This window comes from Quercus robur, chromosome 6 (genome assembly GCF_932294415.1).
Source record: "Quercus robur chromosome 6, dhQueRobu3.1, whole genome shotgun sequence".
In the NCBI taxonomy this organism is placed as follows: Eukaryota; Viridiplantae; Streptophyta; class Magnoliopsida; order Fagales; family Fagaceae; genus Quercus; species Quercus robur.
The window spans coordinates 11,927,599-11,947,131 of NC_065539.1; the positions used below are offsets into that span (position 1 = coordinate 11,927,599).

At 36.9% G+C, this 19,533-nt stretch overlaps 2 protein-coding genes and 1 long non-coding RNA gene across 3 annotated transcripts; 2 read left to right on the top strand and 1 right to left on the bottom strand.

Moving 5' to 3' along the window:
* Nucleotides 1–2,054: 2,054 nt before the first annotated feature.
* LOC126689855 (uncharacterized) lies at nt 2,055–3,074 on the bottom strand. Its single transcript, XM_050385025.1, has one exon. The coding sequence runs from the start codon at nt 3,072–3,074 to the stop codon at nt 2,055–2,057; it is 1,020 nt and encodes a 339-aa protein (XP_050240982.1).
* A 4,327-nt stretch (nt 3,075–7,401) lies between these two features.
* On the top strand, nt 7,402–8,010 carry LOC126689646 (uncharacterized). Its single transcript, XR_007644564.1, has 2 exons — nt 7,402–7,648; nt 7,726–8,010. It is a non-coding gene; the product is annotated as an uncharacterized LOC126689646 (long non-coding RNA).
* Nucleotides 8,011–14,672: 6,662 nt separating this feature from the next.
* On the top strand, nt 14,673–19,149 carry LOC126732773 (uncharacterized). Its single transcript, XM_050435777.1, has 5 exons — nt 14,673–15,629; nt 16,642–17,002; nt 17,994–18,075; nt 18,318–18,539; nt 18,792–19,149. Exons 1-4 carry the CDS (start codon nt 15,056–15,058, stop codon nt 18,513–18,515), a joined length of 1,215 nt encoding a protein of 404 aa, XP_050291734.1. The 5' UTR covers nt 14,673–15,055; the 3' UTR covers nt 18,516–18,539; nt 18,792–19,149.
* The last annotated feature ends 384 nt before the right edge of the window (nt 19,150–19,533 follow it).

Sequence of the window (19,533 nt, forward strand, 5' to 3'; positions counted from 1 at the left end):
CGTACCTTCATATGATATTCCTCCAGACAAAACTTCGGATGTTCTTCTTCGTGATGGTGGCTAAGGCTTCCGCTTCTACCCACTTAATGAAGTAATCTATGCCAACTACTAAGAATTTTAGCTGCCGGATTGCCGTCGGGAATGAGCCCATGATATCAAGTCCCCATTGTGCGAACGGCCAAGGTGCCGTCATAGGGGTCAGTTTTTTGGACGGCTGTCTGATGAAATTGCTAAACCTCTGGCACTTGTCGCAGGACTGGACATAATTTTGCGTCCTTCAGCATTGTAGGCCAGTAGTATCCTGCTCGGATCAACTTGTGTACTAATGATCGCGCGCCTGAGTGGTTTCCACAGATACCCTCGTGTACTTCTCTCATTACGTAATTTGCTTCCTCTTGGCCTAAACACCTCAAGTATGGTCGAGAGAACCCTCTTTTATATAAGACGTCCTTCATCAGCACAAACCGTGATGCCTGGACCTTTAACTTTTTTGCGGCGCCCTTCTCATCCGTTAACACGCCAGTTTTTAGGTAGGATATCAATGGCGTTGTCCAATTGCATTCAGAGTCTACTTCCTGCATACTTATTTCGTCATCGATAAGTGAGGAGAGTTGAACGAATGATAATACCTGTTCAGGGACAAGCATAAACTCGGCTGATGCAACTTTTGCTAAACGGTTAGCACATTTGTTTTCTTCCCTTGGGATCTGAATGAATTTGACTTCGAGGTCACTGACTCGGTATTTTACTTCTTCTAAATACCTTTTCATTCTATCGTTTTTGCACTTGTAGTCACCATTGATCTGACTCGTTACCACCTGTGAATCGCAGTGTACGACTATGTTTTTTGCACTCGCAACCTTTGTGAGGTCTAGCCCTGCCACCAATGCTTCATACTCTGCCTCGTTGTTGGTTGTAGGGAAATCCAGTCGGATCATACATTGGATCTTGTCTCCCTCCGGAGTTTGGATCACTACGCCGGCTCCTTCGGCTCGTCTATTCGAAGATCCGTCTGTATAGATATTCCATTGTCCTTTCTCTTTTGCCACCTGGCCGTCTTCGAGAGTGAACTCGGCGATGAAGTCAGCTACTACCTGCCCTTTTACGACCGTCCGCGGGCAGTATTGGATGTCAAACTCGCTCAGCTCTACTGCCCACAAAGCCATTCTTCCTGCTACTTCTGGGCTACTCATGGCTTTTCTCAATGGCTTGTCCGTTAAGACAACGATGGTATGCACTTGGAAGTATGGCTTAAGTCTTCGCGCCGCGATTATCAACGTGAAAACCAACTTCTCCATTTGAGGGTACCTCTCTTCTGCCCCTCGGAGTGCTCAGCTAATAAAGTAGACTGGTTTCTGGGATCCATCCTCCTCTCTTACCAAAGCTGCACTTACAGCAGCTTGTGAAACAGCTAAATATAGGTAAAGCTCTTCTCCCGGCATGGATGGACTGAGCAACGGTAGAGATGAGAGATATGCCTTTAAGTCGTTGAATGTCGTCTGGCATTCATCCGTCCACTCGAATGATTTCCTTAGAGTGCGGAAGAATGGTAAACACCTGTCCGTCACCCTTGAGATGAACTTGTTTAGGGCTGCAATCTTTTCGTTTAAACTTTGGACCTCCTTAACCATCCTTGGTGGCTCCAACTCCATTATGGCCCGCACCTTCTCTGAGTTGACCTCTATTCCTCTTTGGGACACCATGAAGCCCAAGAATTTCTCAGCTATCACTCCGAACGCGCACTTGTTTGGATTCAGCTTCATGTTGAATGATCGGAGTGTGTCAAATGTCTCCCTGAGGTCGTCTAGGTGATCAACTTCATGCAGCCTTTTTACCAACATGTCGTCAACATAAACCTGTACGTTCCTGCCGATCTGATGTGCAAACATCTTGTTCATTAGCCTTTGGTATGTTGCCCCAGCATTTTTTAGTCCGAAAGGCATCACCTTGTAGCAAAATAATCCTTGGCTGGTAACGAAAGAGGTCTTCTCTTGGTCGGATTCATCCATCCTGATCTGATTGTAGCCTAAGAAAGCGTCCATAAAACTTAGGAGCTAGTGTCTCGCAGTCGAATCCACCAAGGTATCTATCCGTGGGAGCAGGTAGCTATCTTTAGGACAAGCCTTGTTGAGGTCCGTGCAATCTATGCACATCTGCCAGTTTCCGTTGGCCTTTTTAACCATGACGACGTTTGCCAACCAGTCGGGGTAATATACTTCCCGGATAAAACCTGCCTCTAGTAACTTTCGAACTTCCTTAGATATGGCTTTGTCCCGCTCTTGGGCGAAGACTTGTTTCTTTTGCCGAATTGGAGGGAATGAGGGCGACACATTTAACTTGTGGACCATGACTGAGGGGTCAATTCTTGGCATGTCTTCATGACTCCAGGCGAACACGTCTTGGTTATCTCTGAGGAAAGTCGTGAGCATTTGGCGTACCGGCCAACTAGCTAGTGTGCCAATTTTAGTCGTCCGTTCATGCCGTGTGTCATCAAGTCTCACCTCTTCCAGCTCTTCAACCGACTCTGCTAATGCTCGTTGCTTTTCGATACACATTTTTTGCTGTTGATTCTCCATTTCTAACATGGCAATATAGCATTTCCGTGCTGCTATTTGATTTCCTCGCAGTTCCCCTACCCCATACTTCGTCGAGAATTTAATCATCAGGTGGTATGTTGAAGTCACTGCCTTCCAGGAATTGAGAGTGGGCCGCCTGAGGATGGCATTGTAGGCGAACGAGCAGTCGACTACGAGAAAAGTTACCTCCTTAGTGATCTGTTGAGGATAGTCACCTGCCTTCATAGATAGTGTTATTGCACCCAAGGGGAACACCTTCGTTCTCCTAAATCCCATGAATGGGGCATTCGTTGGGGTTAACCGTTCCCTGTCAATTCTCATTTGCTGGAATGTCGGGTAGTACAGGATGCCCGCTGAGTTGCCGTTGTCGACGAGGACCCGATGCATGTTATAATCCCCTATTTGCAAGCTAACCACAAGTGCGTCGTCATGAGGATAGTGAAGTCTCCGGGCATCATCCTCTAAAAATCCGATAACGGGGTTATCTATTCGCGGCATCTTAGGTACGGATCCTGTAAGTTGGACACTATGGACGATTCTGAGGTAGGTTTTGCGGGTTTTTTTGGAAAATCTGGCTGTGGTTGTGCCCCCTACGATCATTCTTTTGTCCCCTATAGGTGGTCTAGGGCGCTCGTTCTCCCTTCATGGGGCCTGTTCCTGGGGCAAATCGGTTCTTTCCTTGTTGACGAACCTCTGTAGCTTCCCTTGTCTAATAAAGGCCTCAATCTGCTGTTTCAGATCGTAGCAGTTGGCTGTGTCGTGCCCGTGGTCACGGTGAAAGCGACAATACTTGTCCCTCGGCCTCTTGTTGGGATCTCCCTTTAGTTTACCAAGGAACGTCAGTGCTCCTTCATCTTTGATCTGCATCAAGACTTGATCTATCAGGGCGGTTAATGGGGTGAAACTGGTGAACTTTCCAGTGGGGGGTCTAGGGCGCCTTTCATCTCGTTGATCTCCGGTTCTAGCAACCTTTCGCCCCTTATCCTGTCGTGTGTCCTTCTGTCTCTCCCTCTTCTTGGGCTTTTCTTCGCGGTATAGCAATGCATCTTCTGCGTTCATGTATTTGATGGCTCTGTAGAGTACGTCCGTCATGGTCTTTGGGTCATTCTTGTATAAAGAAAACAAAAACTTACCCTTCCGCAGCACGTTAGTGAATGTAGCTACGAGTATCTTATCGTCAGTTTCGTCAATTGAAAGGGCCTCCTTGTTGAAACGAGTTATGTAGGACCACAGCATCTCGTCTTCTCACTGCTTGATGCTCATTAAGCACGCGGTGGACCTTTTGTACCTATATCCCCCTATGAAGTGCGAGGTGAACTGGGCGCTCAACTCCTTGAAAGTATTGATGGAGCTTGGTGTCAATCTACTGAACCAAACCCTCGCAAGGCCCTTCAGCGTCATTGGGAATGCCCTACACATGATCTTGCTTGGTACCCCTTGAAGGTGCATTAGGGTCTTGAAAGTCTCTAGATGATCGAGGGGGTCTTTGACCCCGTCGTAGCTTTCGATCTGGGGCATGTGAAATTTCTGTGGCAGGGGGAATGAGTTGACGGAGGTAGTGAATGGTGAGTCAGTTCTGTTTACTAGGTCATCAAGATCATTGGACACTCGTCCCTTGAGGGCATTCATCATGACCTTCATCTGCTCCTTCATCGCCTGCATCTCTGCGATAATAGGCGGAAGGGTCGAATCCATGAGAGATGGAAGGCTCATGTTTTGCCGCTCTGGTCTGCTTGGGGCGTTGCTGCCCTCTAGCTTCTCCGGTCCCTTCGTTCGGCACTGGTACCTTCTTGGTTTTCCTCCTGAACATTATGTCATGCGTCCCTTTGGCGTAGTTGCTCCTTCAGATCATGGTTCTGTTTTGTGAGTCGTTCTATTGCTGCCATGAGAGTTTGGACCTGCCTCTCTAATGCAGTAGATCTTGGCGGCTTGTCTCCTTGAGCGTTGTTGGTGGTAGCCATTGAGCGAGTGAGTACCATGCAACTCTTATGTCCGGGAAGTGATAGTCTGGCTAAACTCTTTGGTTTCTACAAACGACGCCAACTGATGATGCCGTAAAATCACCAATGAGCTACATGATCCTCGCACGCTTGAACTAACAACCTGCAAGAAGAAAGAAGTGATCTAACAGAGGGCACCGGTGTGGTGCCGGCCAAATACCCTCCGAAAGTCAAGTTAGAACTATTCTCAACTCTAGAGTGCTAGAGAAGGGGAAATTATGTGTACCTTGATTTGTGAGGGTATTGGGGATTTTATAGTAGTAAAAGGTTGGCCTTTCTTCCTTGATGTAGAAGTCTTTTCCTTATAGGACTCTACTTGAGTAATTCCAAATGTGATGGACAAGACATTTCCTTGTAGAGAGGGTCTTTCATTAACGTGCGTATCTTCCGGAATTCTCCTTGCACTAGGATTCTGATTTCCTTTGGGATTCTACCAGGTTTCAAACGTGTGTTACAAGTATTCTAAGTCATGCCAGGCCCTGGGCTCTCACCTACTGCCGGCCCATGGGCTAGGATCCGTCAAGCCCAACGTGATGAAGGCTCGTCATGCTAATTCTAGCCCCTCCAACATGTTTGAAGTTTTTTATTTATTTATTTATTATATTATTATTAAAAATGTTTGAAGATATTTTAATTTTGCACGACGACACCATGAATTGGAGTTTTCCTCCGCCTAATACAGAGAGTCTATTTATAATACACATGTACAACTGTGTAGTCCTCCCTGAAATCCATTATTTAGGCCTGGGCATGCAGCTTGATATATAACATTTGTACAGGCCCAACTGTATATATCGATTCTATATTTTCCAAGCTGCTGGCTGCCATACACTCTACTATATATATATATATATTGGTAATCGCCTTACACTCTAATTGGAACACCACAAGAAGCAACATCCACATTCACTCATCACACAAAATACTAGATATTTCGGGTTTTAAATATATATTTTATTTTATTTATGAAGCAAAACTAACACCTACTCGATTGGGGGAGGTTACTGTGATGGTGAACTATATATTAAAATCAAGATCATTATTGTTTGAAGCGGTGCTATCAATCTTTCAAGTTAGAAACATGAATACAATTGGTTATTTTGTAAAAAGCTGTTAGACTCAGTGATTACATGACTAACAAAATAATGACATGACGAATTTTATCTGAAATGACATCAATTTTAATATAAAAAATTAAAAATCACCGCTGACTCGTATAAAAACTCATGACCCATTAGAAAATCACTCAACTCATTTTGTGACCCGTTAACAAACGGTATTCCCAAATCAAGAACTAAGTGTACTTCTTTGAGGAAGGGGGAAGATGGTGAGGATAAAATTACTGAATGGGCATTGAGCCATAATAAAGAACTAAGTGAGGGAGTGAACAACTAAATTGTACTTCTTTCTCTTTCTTTATTAAAAGAAAGAATGTTCATTCTTTTTTTTTTATTATTGTACTTTGAAAACTCACACTTTGACCTTAAAGTATAGAGTTTTAGTCTCAATTGTTAAAAGTTTTTTTTGTCATCAAATAAAAGATATGGGATTCGAACCTCGCTTAAACCAAAAACTAATTGATGTATTGACCTAATGATATAGCGCAATTTATCACATCTAATATATATAGTTTCAGTCCAAAATCCAAGTCCAAACTGTTAAGAATTAAATACATCATCATGTAATAATGCTAAATTTTGAGTTATAATAAAAATGTTTGGCAAGGTTAGGAGTATACGAACTCCATACAAAAGTTGGATTCCCATGTGGTTTTTCTATTGAAAATATTCCTTATTAGTTTGCCACTTTGTTACCAAATTTGTATGTGCTTCTACTACTTTCATTATAATTATTATTGTAGATTTGGTATTGAGATTTGTGGTTAATAAATTTGTTTGTGTGTGAGATTCATAATAAATTTGATGAAATAATTTGTTTATTTTGCCGGAAAATTATTAGGTACTCCCGGAGTACCATAAATGCGTACTCCCTCCTCTCATATGAATGGTGGATCCCACCATGAATTTAATTAGTGGGACCCACCATTCATGTGAAAGGAGGGAGTACACATTTATGGTACTCCGGAAATACACAATAATTTTCCATTTTGCCACATAAATTACTTAGAGTCAAGGTAAGATTTTTCATTTGGTGTAAAGATTTTACTAACATATGTCTTTATGGTATTCATTAATAAACGATTTCTTGAAACTTTTTTATGAGAAAATGAAAAAGATAAAAAAGTAATTAACTTTTTTAATTTTTCATAAAAATTTTCTAAAATTGATAGATACCTTAAACACATACATTAACTAGACCCTATAAGGTTATAAAAGCATTTAAAAGACATAAGTATAATTAAGACAGATTTTTAAAAACAAAATGAATTACATATATATTTTCAAATTAAAATCTCATCCAAAACAATCTTAAATCGTGCTTTTACTAATGGCAAAGAAAATCAAGAAAGGTAAAACTTAAGTAATAAAGTGTCATTTCTAAAAATAGGAACATGTTTTTAACATTTTCATTAATGTAATTTACTAAAAAATTAAGAGCAAATTACAGTAAACCCATCTGTGGTTTGGCTCGTTTTCATTTTGCCTACCTGTGATTTAAAATTTAATATTTTGTCCACTTGTGTTTAGCTCAGTTTGGTCTCCGTTACCCACATTTGTTAAAAATATGGATAAATAAGTATTTTTTTTCTTATATTTTATGTATCTCTCCTCCAAAAACATAAAAATAACAAAAATATAGAAAAAAAAAAAATATATATATATATATATATATCAAATAGGGAATTTGTAAAGAAACTAAATAGATAGAGCTGGGTCAATTTTCATATGCTTCATCCTCTCTCTCTCAAACTCTCATTGTCTCTCAAGCTCCCATCTCTCTCTCTCTCTCTGATCTCTAATTTTATTCTCTCATCTCTTCTCTGTTTGTGGCGTTGAGGAGACCAATCTGGCACCACAGCGAAAACCCAGCTAACCTGGCCTTGAGGAGGCTGATCAGATGAAAACCCAACAACACCCAGAGTTGAGGATGCTAATCTGACTACACCACTTCGTGGGTTTCATTTTTTCTTTTCTTTTTTTTGCTTTTGGGTTGTGGGTTTGATCTAATGGTGGTTGCATTGGCTGTAGGTGGACGAGAAAGAGAGAGGGACTACGGCGAGAGGATGAGATGGTGACTTTTTTTCAAATTGAGTTCATTTTTTTAGCATCAACTAGTTCTAATCCTAAAGTACCACCCTATTGCTTGTCTTAAGTCACATGTACCCGCCTCAGCAAGTTAAAGAATTTTTTTTTAGTCTCTAGCATTGCTCATTACTCTTTGGAAATTATCTATAATGGATACATCAGCAGTCAATTAATGTAGTAGGAAGCCCTATTCTATAGCTAATATAAGAGTTGAGAATTGAGATTGAAGGTTCTATTCTGCAAGTCCTATTTACCTTGCTATAGTTCTTAGCCGTAACTGAGGCAAAGAGTCAGTATTCTAAGTTCTGTAACCTATTTCCTAGTTGTAGTTGTTATTTGTTGTTCCTAGGTTGTGATTTTGCAATGCAAGGACCTCTCAGGGTCTTTAATTTTAGGTGAAGGGAGAAAACCACTAGGATCAAATTTGTTCTTAAGGAATACAAAAAATTAAAAAAAGAAAGCACCAAAAAAATGATAAAAACAGTTTTATGTATTGAACGATACTTATTTTTATTTTGTTTTGTGGAGTAATAACCTCATAACTCAGAAAACTTGGTTACACTGGAGATATCAATTTGGGCCATTATGCCATTTTCTACCATGGCAAAGAGATCTTCCAAACGATAAATTCAACTTCCCACCTCAAGCTCTTTCAAAAAATTCAAACCCTAACCTTTGATTCATGTAATGTTATGTTTTGGTGATAAAAATTGTTTTTTAACAGAAAAGTTAAATGGGAGTAACAGAAACCAAACGGAGTTAAAAACAAATAGGTAAAGTATGAAGTTTTAAATCACGGATGGGTAAGATAAAAACACATTAAACTACATATGAGTTTACTGTCATTTTAAAAAAAATTAAAATTAAAATTTCCAGAAACAATTGTTGTCCCTACAGTCATGTTGATAACGTGAATAGGGCATGGATACTTCCATATGATACGCAATATAATTCGATGTGTTTTGTTTTCTTTTTGTTTTTCCTTTTAAGACCACGTTGTATAGTTCAGATTGGCTATGGCGGTCCTGGACATCTGGGTTGAATTTTCTTCCTCACAAGAGATCAGGACGGAAAAGACTCAAGCCCGACAAGTAAGAACCGAAGGCATTGAACTCTTGGCCGAAAAAACAATGCATGTGCAATGAAGCTTTTCACGGTCAATGAGTTATATATTAGTTAGACCACCGAACAATAATGGTGGCACTATAAATGGGTTCTTTGCTTATTCGTGGGACAATTTGCAAGAAGCAACCAAGTTTCTTTTTTGGCTAAAACCAACTTTTACAATGCATGTGAGCTTGTCAGGATTCCTTTTGTAGGGTTTCATGAGCAAAAATGCAAAATCATGGCAATAGTTTGGATGGCTTAGAACAAAAGCCCTCTGTACAGTTAATCCAAATGGTCCTTCAGGCTTTATATAATGGTTCCAATCGATAATTCCAAATGAAGCCTATATTGGCTGTTAGTGTTTCCCTGGTAAAAAAACAACTCTGTTTTTAAAATTGACTCAATCATCCAACTCTCTCTCTCTCTCTCTCTCTCTCTCTCTCTCTCTCTCTATATATATATATATATATATATATACACTCATTTCTTGATAAACATTTATGAATTATGCTACTGCCAAGTCTCCCAACCCTTTTATTTACCCCAAAAGCACTGAAAAAGGAAGGTATAACCACATGAAATCTTTGGCTGTACATGCAGACTGGTCTCTTATGAACTGCTAGTCGATACACGATAATTGCCTTGGTAACTAGCAAACAATGTCGCTATGCTAATTGATCATGAACCAGTGGTTAAATGATCGATGTATTAATGGGGCACATATAAAGACAACGACTGGTTAGGGTGTCACGGGTCTGGCACCAGCTTAAACATTACCATAGAGTGATGATCTCACTAAAAAAATACTAGAACGGTAAATGAAAACAACTCGGGCTAGTATAAAAAAAAAAAAAAATGATGTTTTTGTTTATTTATTTAGTGAATAAGCCAAGATCAAGGTCAATTTTAGAATTAGATTACATGAATAAAAATATACCTAATATAGAGTTGATATTATATTAGAATGTGTATACTTGACTACTTGTAAACAAGTTCATAAGATATTAAATCAACCACTGTGCCCTATTAGCATGGTGAACACTCCACAAGTACTAAATTTTTGTGGGGTGGGAGGGGAAGGAAAGGTTAGAGTTTAAGTTTCCAGAAAGTAGTTTCACACATATATGCACCTAAATTATGTTATAGTAAAATTTCTATATTTTATATATATATATATATATATAATCATTATTTGTAATTTATTGATAATATAAATAGTTCATTTTGCAGTAAAAATTATATAATTATTAACAATACAATGATGAATCTAATTTTTTTTAGTTCATAAACAAAAAAGCATTCTATCTAATTAACTCAAATATTATAATTTCAAGGATAAATTATCACTTTGGTCTTCAATCTTTCTCTCATATTTCAAAATGATTCATAACCTTTTAAATGTATCTTTTTAATTCTTAGTTCTTACCCTTTTGCTATTGTTAAATATTAGCATTGATACATCATGTTGAATATGCTAGAATGGATGCAGAAGCGAAAGTATAAAGTATAGAACACAGTAACACACGAGAATTATGTGGTTCAGCCTAACGGCCAACATCCACGGAGGAAACCCTAAAGGGCTACATCAATAATATATTAAAGTGTAGTACAAATCCTGTATTACAATGAATCATAACATGTGTATATATAGTAGACTAAAACCCTAGACTAATAGACTTCTAGTACAAGTAGGAGACTTGGCTTGCACACAAAGTAGAATTAGGCTTGGGCTTATGCTAATGGGCTAATATATCTCTAACACCCCCTCTCAAACTCAAGATGGAAGTTTGATGAAATCTTGAGATTTGATAGGGTTTAGAAGATCCCTTGAATGAAGTTTGGCTCTGTGACGGTAGTTTGAGGAATGCAATAGTCTTACAGTGTTGATACAACTTCTAATGGTGGCTTGACTATGCCGGAGAGTTTTGACGGCAGCAGTAGGAAGCCAAAGAAGATGAACGCAGCGAAAAAATACCGAGAAAGACAAAGATTGCTCTTAAATATACCGTAAGGACATAAAACCATAGCCACAAGAAGGTGACTCTGATACTATGTTAAATATTAGCATTGATACACCATGTTGAATATGCTAGTATGGATGCGGAAGCAAAGGATAAAGTATAGAATACAGTAACACACGAGAATAACGTGGTTCAGCCTAATGGCCAACATTCACGGAGGAAACCCTAAAGAGCTACATCAATAATATATTAGAGTGTAGTACAAATCCTGTATTACAATGAATCATCACATGTGTATATATAGTAGACTAAAACCCTAGACTAATAGACTTCTAGTACAAGTAGGAAACTTGGTTTGCACATAAAGTAGAATTAGGTTTAGGCTTAGGCTTATGCTAATGGGCTAATATATCTCTAACAGTTATAATGTCAAAAAGGTTATTGGCATTAAATGATAAATGAAAAGTTTGGGTGATAGCAATTATCAGTATTAAGATAATGCACTAATGCTAACTAGATGTGCCACATGGTATTTATGAAAAAAAAATTAAAACTAAAAAAACCTGCTAATGGAGTTGGGGATGTGAAATCTCTAACTCTAAGCAGCTCGACAGAGAGAGAGGGGGGGGGGGTGGGGAGATTGAAAAGAGTTGATGAGGGTAAAGATTAGCTAGAAAAATTTGGGATCTCTCTCTCTCAATTTAGGTATCCCCTTGTGGAGCTACTCATTTTATCAACAAATTGAAAGGGACATTTGGTCTCAACTCCCATGATGGAATTCACCATCTATGAACACATGCAACAACAACGTTGCTATCCCATTTTTCCCTTATGGAAGCCAATTGTCGTCTGCACATGAAAATTGAAAAAAAAAATCATAAACCAAGAAAAACTCCAGTTTCACCCGAGACATAAACTATGGCCACGGAGCCCATTCAAACACCTCCACTTGGTTATTCTAGGTTGAATCCGGGAGTTTCAAAAAAATTTCTTTTATAAACTTATATAATCCAATCTTAAGTCTACAAGTATTTCTTAAACATTTATATGTATTAACAAATAATATTATATATATATATATATATATATACATTTAAAAAGCCCCATACTCACAAATTGTTCACAAGTACATTATTATATTTGGCTGAATTTTTTTAATAATTAAGTGCCTGTTTGTTTCAGCTTTTAAAAGCTGAAACGCACGTTTTGAAACAAAAAAAAAAAAATTATGTGCGTTTGGTAAGGATTTCAAAGTTGCTTTTTGTTAAAAGTTGCGTTTTCATTTGTGAAGAAAAAGCACAAATCGGGAAAGCAGCAAATAGCACCATTGCACAAAAGTGCTGAAGTGCTTTTCAGGTTACCGTTGGAGGTTGCGCATATTTCCCAAATTGCCCACTAGTTATTCTTAAAACCCCAATTTTATACCTTTGCTTATAACACAATTTTACACGGTGAAAGTGAGCAATACAAATCAAGGATTGCAGCAACAGCCCCAGAGAACCAGGGCAGATCACAAATTCACAAATAAGCTTGATCAACGGTGCAGCCCCAGGTTCCTCTCCTCTGAGGAGGTGAATGAAACAAACGATGAAGAAGATCTGAAGATGACAAGGGAGAAACAAGAACTTGAGGGCTCTTGGCAAGGGAAAAGATTAAAAAAAAAAGAAAAAAAGAAAAAGAAAAAGGAAGATGAAGATGAAGAGAAAAGACAACGATGAGATATATGTGGTGGGGGTTAAAGAGTGAAAAGGGAAGCTTCAAGATGTGGTCAAATATATGTGGTGGGGGGGGGGGGGGTGTTAAGGAGTGAAAAAGGAGGCTTCCTTGAAGCTTCCTTGCAAAATAATAATATTAAAATAATACCAATAATATTTATTTTATTTTTATTATTGTTATTATTATTAAGTAAATTTTTTTTTTTTGAGTAAGTATTATGAAGTAATTGATTAAGTATGAAATAAACTCTTTTATATATACATTGTCTTTTTTAGTAATTTATCGCTCAAATCGCCACTTTTATAAGTGTTAGCTAAATACTCAGCTTTTTCAAAAAGCACTTTTTAACAGTTTTTACCAAACACTCAGTTTTTATAAAAAGTACTTTTTCATACTGCACTTTTTGAAAACTCTATTATTTCAAAAAGTCCAGTTTTAAAAAACTGAACCAAACTCACCATATAAAAAGTACTTTTTCATACTGCACTTTTTGAAAACTCTACTATTTCAAAAAGCCTAGTTTTAAAAAACTGAACCAAACTCACCTTAAGCCTAAACTTAAGCTTAAACTTGGCTTATTTGTTTAATTAGTGACCAAAAAAAAGTATTTTCTTGAATCGAGCCAAAATTGTTCACAAATAGTATGATTCACTTCCAGATCTATTAAGACCCCATTTGTCCAAATAAACTTTTTACCCCCCCCCCCCCCCCAATGTATGATAATTGATTTTTTTTTTTGGTGGATTTCTCATTATTCAAGCCTCCAAGATTTTGTGTCAATAGAAATTTAACTTAATTAAGATCTTAATTTGTTTCTCCCAATTAAGAATGTGCCAAATAATCATTGATAACTAATTCTCCTAACAATTATAAAAGAAAATTTAATAAAACCAAATTAACAATTTTGTATCTCAAAAATAGAAACGATTTTAAACACACCAAAAAAATATATATATATATATATAATATAAAAAATGAATAAAGAATATTGAATTGTTAAATTCTAATATTCAAATTGTTAAACTCTAATAAAATTCATGAAATGCATTGGGCCGACCGGGGCAGACCGGCAGTAATTTGTTATTTGACCATGAAACTGTCCAATGTGTAAAAACCCCTGACCTTTTACCACCAAATGATGACGTGCGTGCACGCTTTGCAAATTGGTAATCCTTGAAATACGTGTTTCATTCATCAAAAAAAGGAAAAAGAAATACGTGTCTCTAATCACTTCCTACCACTTGTGGTCTAGGCGTGAGATTCTTGAAAATCTGTTGTAATCTCTGATGTACAACATTTATGAATTGTCCATCCATTCGACATTCGACAAAGACTGAAAACAGAACCTGTATGAATTGTCCTACTACTCCGGCTCTATCCTTTATATAATTTTTGGGTAGTGTTAGAAATTGCTTTATATTAGTAAAATTTTGACCAATTTTATAAAATGTGGAGTTAACGATAAAGGAGCTGAAAATAGTAAAATATTACTAAAATGGTAAATGAAACTTAAAAAAAATACGAAAAATGGTTATTTTGTTCCTAATTTATAAATTATGTAACAAAATACTTATATTTTGAAATTATTTAGTAAAATGTTACTGTTTTTGAAACTTAATTTTAATAAAATCAAGTTATAGATTAAATTTGACATTAACAATGTCAAGTTTTATGTATATTTTGCCTTTTTTTTTTTTGAAAATTTAAGTAGAATTCAATATTGTTAAAAATTTAGGTGATTACATTTAAAAATATACATAATTTTTTATTATTAATGTCCAATTTTACTTGTAACTCGATTTTGTTAAAATCAAGTTCAAAATACATAGATAGTTTACTGAATAATTTCAAAAAATGAGCATTTTACTATATAATTTATAAATTATAAATAAATACCCTTTTAAAAAAAAATTGAGTTTCATTTATCACTTTAGTAAATTTTACTATTTTTAATTCATGCATATTTTTTATTCTTTTTCATTAGTTAAAACCCACGGTAACTCATCCTCATTCCTTAGAACCCACAATAACATTTCCCATAATTTGTATGAACTACGTTTTCCAATCCGTTCTTTCTCAAAAAAAAAAAAAAAAAACGTTTTCCAATCCGTTACATTTTTTTATGTAAACTTCGTCCACTTCGTTGCGTTTGATTCTCTGATTTGATGTTTTGATCCAAAATCTGGCAGTGTACAACTTTGGGACTTTCAAGAGTGATGGTGTGGTTCAAATCCAATCAAATCTACGTACACTAAGATTGCTTCCCCTACAAAACTAAGGCCAAAAAGTGTTATGTCAAAGCTACAGCTGTATTAGAGACAAATGCATATAAAGCTGAGCCCAGTTTCCAGTTTCAACCATCTTGTTATCCAATGAGTTTTTTCTTTTGCAGTAAGAGTAAGTTGAGCTAAAAGGAAAAGGCCCGCTTCACCATTTGGTGAGTCCAAAGCTTTAGCTAAACAACCAGTGCTTGGTTTGGACAGAAAACCATGAAGAAAGTTTCAGTTACTTCCCACAATTTGGGAACATTGCCCAGCCCGGGAGCTCCTAGTTACCGGGATAAGAGTGTTGGGAGCCAAAAGGGTTGGAGCTCAGAACGTGTACCACTGTCAAGTAATAGAAGCCGAAGGAATTCAAGTAGCGCTTCCTTTTTGTTGCCATTTAATAGTGGAAAGACTTTGCCTTCAAAGTGGGAAGATGCTGAGAGGTGGATTTGTAGCCCTGTTTCAGGAAATGGTATGGTTAAACATTCAAGTTCTCAGCCTCATAAAAGGCCTAAGTCCAAGAGTGGTCCAATTGTGACGCCTCCAGAGGTTGTGTACTACTCCAATTATTCACCAGCAGTGCAGGGATTTGAAGGTGGCAGTGTGAGGAATATGATGGTGGGTTCTCCTTTATCAGCTGGAGTATTGGCTGCTGATAGTGTTGTTGTTCATTATGGTAATTCTAATGGAGAACAATCTTATTTAATGCATTCTGAAAATACGAATTGGGTACAACAATCTCCTAGTTTGCCTGGATGGTTGGAGTTGTTGAGTGAGCCTTCATTGTCTAGCTCTCAAGGTATGATGTTCCTCTTCTTTTTTACAGGCACATTCTAGATAATGAATTGAACCTGCGTCAATATTCAATAACTCTAGAGTCACAAATTTTTTCACAATTGTTGAGATGGCTAATTGTAAATGGATAACGATGAAGTAATGTTTAGTGGGCGCGCATGAGAATCAATAACAACTTGACAGATATGAAATTTTTTCTGAAAAATTAGGCTGGGATGTTTAATTTTTATTTTTCAAACAGTTGTGGAAGCCGCTGTGAATACTTAAACAGCAGCTATAGGTGTCACAGAACAGAAATTGAGTGTCGTGTGCTAGGGGCAATGCATGTGATCAAGTGCGTGGGATGCTTTATGGACAATCATTTGTCAGAGTCAGATACCTATCAGCCAGTATTGTATTTGGCCTCACACAACATGAAGGAAAAGTTCTCATTTTCCCATCATCGTCTCATCATTACAAATTTGCCCTTAGCTATCCAAATCAACTTGACAGGGTCATCTTTTAGACAAATTCATAGATTTAGGCTGTAATTTTGGGGGATTGATCTAGGAATCCCACTTAATTAGTAAAGGTTTGGGATAAAATTGTTCTGTTTCCCTATGTTCTTCTTGGAGGATATCATCATGAAAAGTATTGTACATTATATTGGAATCTTCCTAGAAGGAATAATTATGTTATGCATCATTTATACAAAACATCCTTCTCGTGGCCCATAGCTATAGGATCCACATGCTATGGATTCAACAGTTGTTGGGTCCTCATACTTTAAGAGGGATGTTACGTTTGCCGGATGCATGAGATACTTTTTCTCCCAAAAGGAACTAGGGAGCCGGTTTGCAAATTGATGTCATAATTTAGTTACATGAGGTTAAGGTAATAGCATTCTACAATCTTGAGAACAACAAATAAATGAACTCAAATAAAGGAGTAATATTGACTCCACTGCTGAATGATGCATTTTTAATTTACTTCAATTCTTTACATGTTAGCTCGTCTCTGTTGGATCATATGTACAGATGAGAAACTTGATGAAACTGAGGAAATCATGGATTCTGGTGCTGTTTCACGAAGAGATATGGCAACCCAAATGAGCCCTGATTGTGGCTTCCACTCATCTCCAAGAGGGAAGTCTCCATTTTCTCCGACTCATCAACCTTTGCCATCTAATATTGTGGAAACAGAAGGTGACAATTCTGCTAAATTAGAAATCAGGGATGTGGAGGTTGACAAACGAGCTACTGTTATTAGGTGGTCTAAAAGACGTACTAGTAATGTGAATAAGAAAGGGTTGCCACACGTTGAAGACCTGAATAAAAATTCTGAGGAAGCTCAAGCTTCATCTTGGAATATTGCAGAGTCAGAAATGAACATTTCAAAGTATGTTTTCTTTAAATCCTATCTTGCACCCATTGCTTCGGTTGAACATAATCCTTCTGTTGTTGGGTTAAATTTATGAGGACCAACCAATCTTTCAGACTGCTTGTTCTCTTCATTGCTTCAGTTGGGACTTATAAGGAGTTAAATTGAATTTGTCCTTACAACTGAAAAATGATTGAACTATGTTCCTTCCTTGAGTGCTGATTTCAAAAGTTTAGACCAGAAACAACTGGTTTTCCAAGCAGACTGAAGGGGTCACCCTTTCTGTTTGGTAACAAATGGCAAAGTCTTTTCCAATCAAGTACCTGCACTTGCTACTACTAAGAATTTGCCAAATCTTTGTAGTGCTCTCTCTCTCTTCGAAAATCCTAATGCTTGGAATCTATTGGACCAACATTTTATGGTCAACCGGTTTATTGAAGTCTCACATGTGAGTGGTGTGATCAGTTAAGTTTTGAAATCTCATATGACATACTAATAAGTAATAACAAGAGTGAATGATTAATATAATATAATTGAGTTTAAACTCATTGGCTTAATCTTTTGGAGTAAATGAAGTCCTTATATGCTATATTAAGTATTAAGCCCTTAATTGAAATCTTTTCAACTTGCGATCTCTCCAACATATTAGCTAATTAAATTATTGGTATTTAATTTAATTTTGTAGAGTGAAGGCTATTTTAGCAATTGGGTTTTTATCTGTCTTAATAAGTCCATATGGGCGTGCCTATTGTACTCTAATGTGGAGTTTATAATTGATAAATAAAATTTCTATTAAAATTTTTCTATAATGGTTGGTGCTAATTTCTAGATTTTCTTTTGTGTTTGATGATGATTTCAAGCAACTTAGTTCATGTTTTTGTTTATTTTCCCTCAAAAATCCTTAAGAAAATATTGTGCTGCATTAACGTTGGTAAGAGCACTCATTGTACGACATCAACTCTAGTATTAGAGATCATTGTTCTGGACCAATAATTCTATTGGCTTGCAGGTTGCAAAGAGAGGAAGCCAAGATCACTGCATGGGAAAACTTGCAGAAGGCCAAAGCTGAAGCAGCAATACAAAAACTTGAGGTCGATTCATTTTCAGCATTATATTTTATACACCAATTCAACTACATTTTGCTATTGGAAACAGCAGAAATGCTAAGATACTTTAAAGAATTCATTTTTAAGCTCACTCTCTCATCCTTTTCCAAATTCTTTTCGAGAACAAATAGAAAGTTCAACAAGTTCTGTTTTGAAAATTGTACGATTCTTTCTAGTCTTTTTTATTGAGATCCTGTGTGTCCTATGCTAACTAGAGTTTGGTTCAGATGAAATTAGAAAAGAAGAAATCATCATCAATGGATAAGATCTTAAACAAGCTGAGAGTTGCACAGATGAAAGCCCAAAAAATGAGAAGCACAGTTTCAGTCGATGAAGTCCCCAAGAGTAATCACAAGATTTTTTCCTTCAAAAAGTATGTGCAGATGGGTTCCTTCAGCGGTTGCTTTACCTCCTATGCGTCCTAAATCCTCATATATGTTTTGCACCAGGTAAATGGAATTTCTGACTTCAAACTTCAGAGTTTGTTCATGGCTGCTCCATACTTTTTGTTTCAATAAATCTAGGGACAAAAAAAATATATAAAATAAAATAAAATCACTGACTGTTGGTGTAGCTTGTAGTGATTGGTTACGTAATAAAAATTGTACCAGTGATGAGCTTATATGAATGTTGCTCTAACTTGCCACCTTAATAAGTTGTGAAAAATTTGTGTTCTTAACGTTATTCTTTTTTGGTTGCAGAGTGTTGATTGGATTCTACATTCTCTCTAGGTGAGAAGAACTGCGTTCACCAGCCAAATTTGGATGTTAAAAGTAGTCTAAGATAAAAGGCCAAATTGCTGCAGTAAGAAGAATGACCGTAGTTTCTTTTCAATTCAAAAGCAATGATTCACCACATTTGTCATCGGTGACTGGTATAGAAGCTCTTCTAGCTATTGTGCTCTTTAATATGTTTTGTTAAGAAGTCCCATATGTTGCATTATACGGATACATGATGTGTTTAATGATTAAAATTTTGTGCATCAGACCATGAGGGTATTCTTGGATACTTAAGACATTATAGTTTAGTGTGAATACAAATTTTCTTTTACATGGTTTAGTAATCATCCTTTTGTGTATGAGTAATGTTGTGGACACCATCTAATTCATATATTTTTTTCCACAATCTACTAGGGCGGACGTTAAGATAAAAATTATGCATGTGATGCATCCCATGGCAGCAGGAATGCTTTTTATTTTATTTTTATAACTAAAAAGGGGATCTGTTTATTTAGTTATAATAGTTACAAAATAGTTGAGTCCAATGGCAATCCCTAACTCTGGCTAATCCGGGATTACCAATGACATACTACCATCAGTGTCAAGTTTGACAAAAGATTGTTGGGGAGGTGTCCAGTAAATCAACTGTTGAATCTGCGAAGAGGGTGATGGTATTTCACAATGAGGACGAATTCATTAACATAATTGATAATTTGATGAATCT

What these genes read in the sequence shown, in the direction of transcription:
- LOC126732773 (XM_050435777.1), top strand. Translation starts at nt 15,056, where the DNA reads ATGAAGAAAGTTTCAGTTACTTCCCACAATTTGGGAACATTGCCCAGC. An exon ending in TTCATTGTCTAGCTCTCAAG is followed by an intron (nt 15,630 to 16,641) that starts GTATGATGTTCC and finishes TCATATGTACAG; the next exon opens with ATGAGAAACTTGATGAAACT. An exon ending in CAGCAATACAAAAACTTGAG is followed by an intron (nt 18,076 to 18,317) that starts GTCGATTCATTT and finishes AGTTTGGTTCAG; the next exon opens with ATGAAATTAGAAAAGAAGAA.
- LOC126689855 (XM_050385025.1), bottom strand. Translation starts at nt 3,074, where the DNA reads ATGCCGCGAATAGATAACCCCGTTATCGGATTTTTAGAGGATGATGCC.